This window comes from Stegostoma tigrinum, chromosome 9 (genome assembly GCF_030684315.1).
Source record: "Stegostoma tigrinum isolate sSteTig4 chromosome 9, sSteTig4.hap1, whole genome shotgun sequence".
In the NCBI taxonomy this organism is placed as follows: Eukaryota; Metazoa; Chordata; class Chondrichthyes; order Orectolobiformes; family Stegostomatidae; genus Stegostoma; species Stegostoma tigrinum.
This window is the reverse complement of record NC_081362.1, coordinates 39,096,790-39,109,299: the sequence shown is the minus strand read 5'-3', so window position 1 is coordinate 39,109,299 and position 12,510 is coordinate 39,096,790. Positions and strand designations below refer to the sequence as shown.

Here is a 12,510-nt window from a genome sequence, read left to right as displayed (position 1 = left end):
GGGCTTCCCCTACGTCCTCAGACTCCACACACAAGTTCCCTGTGCTATCCCTGATCGACCCTACTCTTTCTTTGACCATTTTCTTATTCCTCACGTAAGTATAAAATGCCTTTGTGTTCTCCGTAATCCGTTCTGCCAAGCCTTTCTCGAGCCCCCTCCTGGCTCTCCACAGACCATATTTGAGCTCTTTCCTCGCCTGCCCATAATCCTCTGGAGCTGAGCTTGATCCTAGCTTCCTCCACCTATGTAAGCTACCTTCTTTCTTTTAACGAGAAGCTCCACCGCTCTCGTCATCCAGGGTTCCTTTATCTTACCCCTTCTTGCTTGTCTCAGAGGGAGATATTTATTCATCACTCGCAACAACTGTTCCTTAAACAGTCTCCACATGCCTATAGTGCCTTTACCATGGAACAATTGCTCCCAGTCCATGCTTCCTAACTCATGTCTAATCGAGTCATAGTTTCCTCTTCCCCAATTAAATATACTCCCATTTTGCCTAATCCTCTCCTTCTCCATAGCTACGTAGAATGTGAGGCAGTTATGGTCACTATCACCAAAATGCTCTCCCACCACAAGATCTGATACCTGCCCCGGCTCGTTTCCGAGCACCAAGTCTAGAATGGCCTCTCCCCTCGTCGGCCTGTCAACATACTGCGTTAGGAAACCCTCCTGAACACACCTTACAAAAACAGTTCCATTCAAATCTTCTGCTCGAAGGAGGTTCCAATCAATATTAGGAAAGTTAAAGTCACCCATTACAACAACCCTACTACGTCCACACTTTCCCAAAATCTGCCGACCTATGCTTTCTTCAATCTCCCTGCTGCTATTGGGGGGCCTGTAGTAAACCCCTAACGAGGTGACTACCCCCTTGCTGTTCCTAATTTCCACCCACACTGACTCAGTAGGCAGATCTTCCTCGACAATGGAAGCTTCTGTAGCTGTGATACCCTCTCTGATTAGTAGTGCTACACCCCCTCCTCTTTTTCCCCCCTCCCTATTCTTTTTAAATGTTCTAAACCCTGGAACATCCAGCAATCATTCCTGCCCCTGAGAAACCCATGCCTCTGTTATGGCCACAACATCATAGCACCAGGTACTGATCTATGCTCTAAGTTCATCACTTTTATTCCTGATACTCCTTGCGTTAAATCAAACACACTTTAACCGATCCCTTGGTTCCTTCCCAGGAAAATCCTTCCCACTAGCTGGTCTACCTCTTGCTACTGCCTCACCTGCATCAACTCTCACCTCCGGTATACAGCTCAGGTTCCCACCCCCCTGCCATATTAGTTTAAACCCTCTCGAACTACTCGAGCAAACCTTCCACCCAGGACATTGGTCACCTTCCAGTTCAGATGCAACCCGTCCTTCTTGTACAGGTCCCACCTTCCCCAGAAGGCATCCCAATTATCTACATATCTGAAGCCCTCCCTCCTACACCAGCCGCGCAGCCACGTGTTAAGCTGCGCCCACTCCCGGTTCCTCGCCTCACTATCTTGTGGCACCGGTAGTAAACTAGAGAACACTACTCTGTTCGTCCTGCTTTGCAGCTTCCATCCTAACTCCCTGAAATCACTTTTTATATCCTCAATCCTTTTTCTGGCTACATCACTAGTGCCAATATGTAACACGATTTCTGGCTGTTCGCCCTCCCCTTTTAGAACCTTATACACAGTTTTCACAGTGGAGGACATTAGTAACATCCCAGTAGTAACAGGAAATGCAGAGGTTACAGAAAGAAAGGTACTTGGGAAAATCATCATCCCCAGGGACCAAGTACTGAACAAACTACTGGGATTGGAGGCAGTCAAGTCTCTAGGGCCTGATCACCAACATCTTATGGTCTTAAAGCAATTGGTAGCAGTGATAGTGGAGTCATTAGCTATAATATTCCAAACTTTCCTGATGAGAGAAAGATTCCAATGGGTTGGAAAAATGCTAATATAACATCCTTATTCAAAAATAAAGGGAGGCAGAAACATTTATCATTCAGAAATTGTTAGAATTCTTTAATAAGGAAGAAATAACAAGGCATTTAAAAAGTCAAAACGCAATTCATTGGAGTCAGCATGGTTTTAAAAAGGGTAAAGTGTGTTTGACCAATTTGCTAATTATTTGAAGTTGCAACTAGCAAAATGGATAATGGGGGTCTTGTAGAATTGGTGGGTCTGGACTTCAAGAAGGCATTTGATAAGGTGTTGCAAAAGGCTAATACACATGGTAAGATCACACAGGATTAGGGCCAATTTATTAGGTTGGATAGATAATTGGTTAGCCAACAGAAAGCAAAAAGTCAGGATAAATGGGTCTTTTTTTCCGGTTGACAAGATGTAACAAATGGGGTTCTTGGGCTCCAATTATTTACAATCCGTGTAAATGACTTGGATGTAGGGATAGAAAGTACTGTAGCCAAATTTGCAGATGACACTAAATTGGATGGGAACCTAAGCCACAATGAAGAAATGAGAAATTTTTTAAAAGTTAAGGATTGCTGAGGTGAATGGGCCAAAATTTGTCAAATAAAATTTAATGCGGAAATGGAGAACATCAATTTTGGTGAGACAAATAAAAAGAACTTATTATCTAAATGGAGAGGAACTTCACAGTGCTTCGATGCAGGAGGATCTTGGTGTGCTTATGTATGAACCTCAAAAAACGAGCATAAGAGGGACAGGAGCTAATAAGGAAGGCAAATGGAATTTTGGCATTTATTGTTAGAGGAATAGAGTATAAAAGTAGAGAAGTGTTACTGCAACTGTACAAGGTAATAGTGAGACTGCATGGAGAGCATGGCATACAATTTTGGTCACTTGCTTGAGGAGGGATGTAGTTGCATTGGGCCCAGTTCAGAGCACATTCACTAGATTGATTCCAGAGATGAGGGGTTTGTCTAATGAAGAGCAATTCAGCAGTTTGGGTTTGGAGTTTAGAAGAATAAGAGGAGATCTAATTGAGGTAAATAAAATGCTAAAGGAGATTGACAACATAGAGAGGATGTTTTCTCATGTGAGACAATCTAGAATGAAAGTTCATAAGACATAGCAGCTTTATAACAGAGATGAGGAGAAATTACTCCTCTCAATGGGTCATGAATTTATGAAATTCACCACCCCAGATTGAGGTGCTGGGATATTGAGTAAATTTGACTTGGAGATTGACAGTTTTTTTTATTAGTAGTGGGCTGAAGAATTACAAATAGCAGGCAGCTAAATGGAGTTGAGGCCGAGTTGAGATTATTCATAATCATATCAAATGATGGAGCAGGCTCGGGGACTGAGTTGCCTTCTTTTGCTCTTAATTCTTATGTTTTATCTGACCTTGAGCAAAGCAGTACAACTAGTTCGTCAAGATGTTCTGTGAAATCAAACCCATGTGTCTATATAAAGAGTGATTGAACAACCCTGTTGAGAGGGAAAAAATGAAGTTTATTGCATGCAAAACCAAAAATTAGGGAAATTTGAAAAGGTGCCAAACAAAATTCTTCAATGTTCCCATTTAATGTGATGGGGAAAATGCCCTAACCGTACTGCAGGAAGTTGGATATTCAGCAAAGTGAGCCATCATAAAAAAGTGAGTCATCCAAAAAGTCCCATGTTTGCAAAGTGAAAGGACAATTCTTTAAATAGAAATTCTTAAACAGGAAGTGCAGGAGCAAAACGGCCAGAAAATCATTTCTTAAATGAAATCAAAGAGAGCAAATCTAATACAGGAACACTAACATTGAAGTCAATGGACCTCATGCAGAAGCTGCGGTCACAGACTTGTGGAGGTAACAATCAACTCTGACAGTACTCAAACACTACTTTACAATTAATGCAGAATGTTGCTCAAGGGGCTAAGCCATAGTGGTGTCAAGGGGAAGTGAATGAGGAGAACCTAAGAGACGAGCAGTGCCTCTAACCTCATTTCTCGAAATCCTCTAGTTATAGGTGTGTACATATAGAGAATGTTTAAAATAATCTAAACCTGTAACCTAGATCTTCCAAGATGACTTTATAATAGTGATAGGCAATGAGCAGATTCAGCTCCAGCAACAACAGAACCTGCACAGTTTTCACTGTGGAGAGGACTAAAATGCCTCCAACTCTCTTTCCATCAGTTGAAATCCTTCTTCCCTAAACTAGGAAAGGTATGCTGCAGTTGACAATGCGCAGGTCAATGGACCCCAGTTGGCCAATGAGATATTAGTTGGGTTTAACCGATGAAGACTCCACAGCGGAGCAGCAAAGAACTGTAGCAAGTTTTCTAATGTTCAAGTGACCAGGACCTTCCTATCAATTACAACATTGGCTTGCAGAGTCATCTAAAGCTTGTGAGAAGAATTATAACTGTATGGGCAGACACATTTCCTTCTCCTCCCTTTCTGCTGGGTTCAAACTTAGGCTGTAAAAAGGGTAGTGCATTAGCATGAAAGTGGGAACCCTACTGGTGAAGTATATCAAAATGTGCAGTGAATATTAATTATGTTTTATAAATTTCCTACGTATGTTATATGAAGATATGAACTAGCCCAAAAATAAACTGGCAACAAAAAGAAACGATTTGCTGGATCAAAACAAATCTCAACATCACTCAAAGCAGAAATAATGAATCAGTACCAATGGCAAATCTGCTATCTCATTTTCTTGGCAAAGACAGGATTTGGTTCTCTATGATAACAAGGTGTAGAGCTGGATGAACGCAGCAGGCCAAGCAGCATCAGAGGAACAGGAAAGCTGATGTTTCAGCTCCGGACCCTTCTTCTGAAGAAGGGCCCGAAATGTCAGCTTTCCTACTCCTCTGATGCTGCTTGGCCTGCTGTGTTCATCCAGCTCTACACCTTGTTGTCTCAGATTCTGCAGCATCGGCAGTTCCTACTATCTTTTGGTTCTCTGTCCTTTTTTTATGTACTTGAAGATATGTTTCCAACTTAGTGATGAAATAATTAGTGTCCAACTGTTCAGCATTGGTGTAAACGAGTATTCTGAAGTTATAGAGATGCACAGTACAGAAACAGACCGTTCAGTCCAACTTGTCCATGCCAACCAAATTCCCCAAATTAATCTCGAATGATTTGCTAGTATTTGGCCCATATCCCTCTAAACCATTCTTATTCATGTACCCATCCAGATGCCTTTTAAATGTCGTAATTGTACCAGCCTCCACCACTTCCTCTGACAGCTCATTCCATACACACACCACCCTCTGCATGAAAAGGCTGTCACATAGGTCCCTTTTAAATCTTCTCCCTTTCACCTTAAACTTAGTTGTGGACTCTGCTATCCCCTGGACAAAAGACCTTGGCTATTCACCCTATTCATGCTTTGCATGATTTTATAAACCCGTATAAGGTCACCCTGCAGCCTCTGATGCTCTAGCCAGCTGAACATAGATCTGCAATTGATGATGATTCAAGTTTCACTGTAACTGGGGAGGAAGATTTAAAATAGAGGAACACATAAATTATTATTAATACCCTCACTTTAAAGGATTGACAGCACACTTTGAAATCACTGTTACAAAAAGACAGTTCATGTCCTTATGTTGTTTATTGTATTTGACTCCCTAAAGGAAATGTTAAGCCTAAAAGTCCATTTAAAGCAAACTTACTTAATTTCTCCCAGCATCTTACTAAGATCTGAGCCAACGGTAGGAATGGCACTAGAGGTCTTGGATCCAGCAGTGGAAAGTGTTACTTGCATCTTCTTGTACAATTCAGATTGAATGAGTACTTGTAAGATTTACAGTCACCTTTATCAGAAAGGAGAAAGTAGTGCTATGCAACTAGAATTGGAATTTATCGTGATTGTTGAGAGGCTAGCGTCAAAGAAACCGACCTTTTCAACTCGAGATGAGTGTTGAGATCCTGTTCGCTCTTTTTAACAACTGAAAATATTACTTAACAACATCAGCTATTGGTTTAACAACATTGTTCTCACTGCAAATTTTTGAAATTTCTAGTCTTAACACTAATTTGCCCATTCCAAAAATAGATTTGAAACTTCAGATAAACAAACCGCCCATACAAATATTCAACATAGTCTTTTGACTGTTGAATCAAGATACTGTTTTTGTTCAGGCACAATGCACAATTGAATATTCGTTACAAATGAGAAATGCTATAATAATAGCTTACACGGTCTTATGGCACAGTTGTTAAATGCTTATTCGTCATCCCTCTGTAACATGCAATGACTCAAGATGAGTCAGCAAAATTTAATATAAATATTTATGAACAAGGGGGCAAGAGTTTAATACTGTGGATGAGCACGAATAAGGGAGTGAAGACAGCATTAAAAACTAATGCAAAACTCTTAGTTTATTGGTTAATACATTGGCACAAAATTCTTATATTCAGCGTATTAATGTTGAAATTACCCCAACAATCATTAATGACTACATCAACATAGCATGCAAAATAAATATAGTAAATGATTAAATCAGTGAATACCGCCTTTTCCTGGCTGCTATCAGCTCTGAAGAAGGGTCACTGGACTCAAAACATTAACTCTGCTTTCTTTAAACAGATGCTGATAGACCTGTTGAGTTTCTCTGGCAATTGCCATTTTTGTTTCAGATTTCCAGCATCCTCAGTTCTTTTATTTCACTGCCTTATTTCCCTACATTGCAATACTAGACAATAATAGGTCAGGAAAAGCACTATTTAGATGTAATATCGTACTTTATTCTCTTAGATTTCTGGAACAATTTGTGGAACAGGTTTTAGCCTTGAGGACAGGTAGTGGTATTCCTGAGAAGTGGTAGCAATAATAGCTTCTTTCCATATATCTTATTAGAATTTCCTTAGAGCACTTGGTTGGAGGTACACCTCCTTAAAATGTCTGTTGTTCACATGTCTTCCCACCATATGCATTATGCTTCTCAGCGTCCTTCAACAGGCTGTGTTCAGTTCTTATTGTTTTTTTCTTTGCCATCAAAATTGAGTGAAAATATTTTGAATATTTATTCCTGAACATTTTCACTAAGTTCTGCAGGGCGTTTATAATCACGAGTGATTCTCTTTGATTGAAGAAAATTGGACATCAGTGATTGCATGCTGTTGGAATTGTATAACTACCTCTCATCCTTTGGCCCCAATACAAATTATCCCTGATCATGGGTATTACTTCACTGCTTACCCTCTGTTCTCTAGTCCGCTTCATGGTTGCAGCTGAGACCTTGAAAGGATTTCACTCATTTTGTTGCATTAGATTTAATTCACATTCACACACAATTTCCCACAGAATGCAGAGTTCAAGAGACTGATGCTCCAAGCCATCTATAAATTGTGGAAATTCTCCCAAGAGCTGCAGTGTGATCTCTGCCTGCAATTGGAACAAACTGAGCAGTCCTACTTAAATAACATGGGCTGGCCGTTGCTGTCCTTCTGCCTTTACTAATTGTTTTTAATCTTTGGATGGCAGAATGCTTGTTTGTTATCTGGTTATGTTTGAAACCTCTGGCTCATGTTGCTCAACATTTCAGAAATGCAGCAAGAGCAGACTTTTTCATCCTCCTTCCAAACCAGAAAATATTGGAGATGCATGTCTGTCCAGAACATGTATGTGTTCCAAGCTAAAGACAGCATTTAGAAACAGGGCTTCAAGGAAAATGTACACATTTCTCCCAAGTTTATCCTTGGCAGCATATAATACTGCATAACTCTATGCTTTTGTTATACATCATTGAAATTGAAATCCACAAGATTAACAATTGGAACATACCCCTTGTGAGTGTAAGTACTCCACAGTCTTTGTGATTGTGTAAAGTACTGCACTGGCCTCTCTTTCTGAGAAACACTTCTGCCGTAGAATCCTGTCAAGCAGTTCCCCTCCTCTCATTAGTTCCATGACAAGATACAAATACTTTCCATCATCATACACCTGAATAATTAAGACAAACAAGAACGAGGTCAGGTAAGATTTATTTGTTTGAATAAGCTATATTATGCAGTGAAGGTTCACAGGTAAAATAGCATAGTTCATAACCTCAAGCTCATATAATTTGCATAAAGCCATTTCTAATACACTGTGTAAGATATGTTCTCTGTTATTATCCTTGGACAATTCAGCTGGTATTGATATAATACTATACTGTGATGTTATATGCCTATTCCCTCTTTATCATGTATGTTATGATTATAAATTCAGCTAATATATCTCCTGAGCTTAATATGTTTGGTTTGCAACAGTGTAAAGTAGACTAAAAAACAATAAATGGTACATTGTGACAATTAGTTTGTGTTTTGGCTTGAAAACTGTAAATTATAAGCAATCTTTTTTTATAATGAATTATTTGTAGCTGAGACTCCACAGTTGCAAAGGCAGACTCATCTCTTTGTTCACTATGTAATGAACATCAAGAAACGATAAAATGATTATAGGTCCCTGCTGGTGTGCTTTCTGGAATCAGTGTCTTATTGATCCCCCGAGATCATGAGTAACTCTGCAGAGATAAGGGATGGTAATTATTGAAGGGAGTGATTGCTATGATCCTAAAATGAAGGCTTGTCCAACAGGAATACATACAATAAATTTGGAATTATGAATAAGGTACTTCAAAATGACTAACTTCTACTCCCATGAGGTCAGAACAAGGATTCTCTCTTCTTCAACTGAATTATCTAACTGTCTAACAATGCCCAGATCCTTCATCTTTCCTTTTAACTTGTTTTGTGACAATCCATTTCCAACTATCCCCAAAATTAGGGACCCACCACATTTAACTTTGCTTCCAACTGTACTCCCTGCCTCCTGTGCCACTACAATACACCTTGATAATGCCCATCCCATTGAGTCATACAGCCAGATGTTCCCCCCACCATCTCCCTGGCCAGATCCCTGTCTGCACAAAAGACCATTTCAATACAGATGTACAGATGGCCTTTGACTCTGACTGAAGTGCCAATACAGTAACAGACAAGGCATGGCATGGCATGGCAAAATGCTGCTAGTGTACAGGTAAGCACTCAGTAAGTTTTTCTGATTCACTCACAGGATGAGGGCATTGCTGGCTAGGCCAGCTTTTATTGACCATCCCTAACTGCCCAGAGGGCAGTTTAGAGTCAGCTACATTGCTGTGGATCTGGAGTCACATATAGGCCAAACCAGATAAGGATGGTGGTTTCTTTCCCTGAAGAACATTAGTGAACTGAATGGGTTTTTCTGACAATGCACAATAGATCATCATTAGATTCTTGAATGCATATATTTATTGAATTTAAATTCCACCTTTTTCCATGGTGGGATTCGAGCCCATGTTCTCAGAACATTATCTAGGTCTCTGGATTAATAGCCCAGTAATAATATGTGAGAACGAGGACAGCAAGCGAGCAACCTTGAGATGCAAGCTGGTCCAATGCACGAGATGGGTGGCCTGTCCCTCTACTCAAAGTGTTCCTGCAGCAGTCTTTCAATGCTAGTCGCTGGTGCATTTTGCAATGTAGGTCTGTACTTCCTAAGCATTCTGCAAGGTGCCATGAGGATCATGAGACTGTGGTACTATCAGATGCCAATGTGTATGGTCAAGGGATGCACGTGGCTGATGCCCATGGATGGATGCTATCTGGTGCTGAGCAACTTGAATCTCCATAGCCAGGGTGAGCTAAAGTCACTAGGTACCTGCTCCGACTTCCACGTTGTGAGTTTTCAGCATCCTGTTTGCTTGGCACATTTGGTGGAACAGGGAACTTCACATTAATGAGGCAGGATGTAATGTTAATAAAATAGTTAACAAACAATAATCCTCCTTAATAGGTAACTCAAGGCTGCTTAGTGAGAAACTCATTGCACTGCCTTCCAGCTGCTTTGCTCCCAACATCAAGACAGTCCTAACTGGAGTTTGTGATTGATTTTTTTAACAAAGCATGCCATAAACCATGTCATTCAGGTCCATATAAGTTTCCACCTCAGTTTTAATTTCCAGATTTCATTCATTTGAATTTAAACTCCACTGATTATCATCATGTAATTTGAGCCTATACCGCCAAGCATTTGCTTGGGCTTCTGGATCACTAATCAAAATACATTATCACTAAACCACTATCTCACTTGTACTGTCACAGTAATTTGTGCAATTCCATCATTTAATCCAATCGAAAAGAATAGAGTCATACAGCATGGAAGCAGACACTTTGGTCCAATCAGTCCATGCTGACCATATCCCCTAAACTAAACAAGCTTCCTGCATTTGGCCCATATCCGTCCAAACCTTTCCTATTTATGAACTTACCCGACTGACTTTTAAATGTTGTAACTGTACCAGCATCCCCCACTTCCTCTGGCAGTTCATTTCACATACGAACCACTCTGTGTAAAATAGTTGCTCCTTATGTCCTATTTAAATCTTTGTTGTCTCACCTTAAAAATGTGCCCTCTAGTTTTGAACACCCCATCCTAGGAAAAGGACCTTTGTCATTCACCTTTTCTGGGCATTTTATGATTTTATAAACCTCAATAAGGTCCCCCCTCAACCCCCTGTGCTCCTGTGAAAATAGTCCCAGGCTTTCCAGTCTATTTTTTAATATCCAAAGCCTCCATTCTCAGTAGCTTACAGCCAAGTCTTTTCTGAACCCGCTCTAGTTTAATAACATCCATGGTTTATTTTCAATGGGGAAATGTCTAATCAATTGTAATCACAATAAAATAAGGTTTTAAAAATAATGATTACAAAGGATTCAAGAAAATGACCGATGTAATAAATTGTGAGACAGAAGCTGAATTTTGAGAGTAACAGAATGGAACTAGGGAAGGTAAATTGGAAAAAAAAATGGCAACAAGTGAAAACAGCAGACTATATTTAATACAGTGAAATGATTGAAACAACTGAATAGTTATTTTGTCTCAATGTGCTCTAATAGAGGGAACATGACATTAAAGAAAGAAAAAAAGTGAACTTCAGATTGAGAGTGAGGAGATAATTGATAAACTAATCAAACTTAGAGAGGATAAATGCCTGTCCAGATGGGTTGTATTCACATATATTAAAATAAATTAGACAAGAGACAGCAGAGATGGTATTATTTATACATAAAATTAATTAGAAAAGGGATTTGTGGCAAAGAACTGAAGGAAATTTAATATGATTTCTCTTGAGCAGTGGAAATGGGAAGTATAGAACAGTAAACTTAATGTTGATGGTAAGTAATATGAGGAATCTTTACTTGAATATTTAATAGTAAAATGTCATAAATAAAGATGATAATAAATAGACAGCAGGAATTTTGTACAGAAAGGTCACACTAGTCTGACATTTTGAATTATTTGAAGAAACAACACAAAGATTAAATAAGGGTAATGTACTTGATGTGAGTTTTCAAAATTGCTTTGGTAAGTATTAATTGTCAGTTAAACGCCTCATCCCATTCCCACCACCATTTACCCTCTAGTAGGAGGAGGCTCATACCAATTAGATTGCCCAGCAGGTTTTGCATAATAGTTATGTAACCAAGGTCAGTACATGTGGAGAGAGAGAGATAATGGGAACTGCAGATGCTGGAGAATCCAAAATAACAAATTGTGGAGCTGGATGAACATAGCAGGCCAAGCAGCATCTTCGGATCACAAAAGCTGATGTTTTGGACCTAGACCTTTTCTGATGAAGGGTCTAGGCCCGAAATGTCAGCTTTCGTGCTCCTAAATGCTGCTTGGCCTGCTGTGTTCATCCAGCTCCACACTTTGTTATCTTATGTCAGTACATGCGAAATTTGGAGCAAGTAACATCATGAATAGCTAGCTGGTTACAAAACTAAAACTAATAACTACAAGTAAGACCATGGCATCAGCGCAGGTTGGGAGTGAGGAGTTAGAGGTGATAGGTTTGAGAGGCCAAGGATGGGAGGGTTAAATGATATGCTTGATGTGGAACTCCCCAGCACAAGTAGAATAAGGTGGTGAGTCTAAGGAGTCTCAATAGACCCAGGGGTGGACAGGATGCATGAATATCCAGCCAATCCATACCCAATCTCCTCCCCACAACATTCCTGTCCTCTAAAATTCAAAGCAGGTCGGGTTGGTAGTGGTAAGACCACATGCTGAGTTTAAGCATACCATGCTTTCACATGCTACAACATGTCTAAAACATTCTGCATACAATTTTTAAATTCAGGAATAACACCATATTGGGGTCACAACTAGTACTGAGGAAGATTCTGAAAAAGAAAACACAAAATGGTTGATAAACATGTAGAATGTGTGTAATCAGTAAATTAATTTTGATTTGGAAATACGATCTGTACATTATGCATTACAGAGATGTACATAATTCCTTCTAAAATAATAGTCTGAGGTGGATGTAAAAGAGATCTAGAATACATGTATACAAGTCATTACAAGTGATACTACATCTTAATAAAAGCAAAGAAAATAAATAAAGCACTGGGATTAGCTGTTGGAGGGTTGGAACAAAAAAGCAGAGAAGTTCTTTGGTCTTGAATTAGAACTTGGTAAGACCACAGCTTGAGTACTGTGCACACTATCTGCCTCCACTTTATAAATGTGACATAGGGGATGTGACAACATCCAAAATAGA

General features: G+C 39.6%; 1 protein-coding gene across 4 annotated transcripts in view; it reads right to left on the bottom strand.

Moving 5' to 3' along the window:
• The window catches only part of LOC125454879 (ribosomal protein S6 kinase alpha-2), a 427,165-nt gene that overhangs the window by 38,619 nt on the left and 376,036 nt on the right, over positions 1 to 12,510 (bottom strand). For all 4 annotated transcript variants that reach the window (XR_009446145.1, XR_009446144.1, XR_007248111.2 and 1 more), the window contains one exon: positions 7,707 to 7,865. Coding sequence is in view for 1 of the 4 variants with exons in the window: in XM_059648491.1 (XP_059504474.1) it covers positions 7,707 to 7,865 (159 nt within the window). In the remaining 3 variants the exon portion in view is untranslated. The remainder of the gene's footprint in view (positions 1 to 7,706; positions 7,866 to 12,510) is intronic.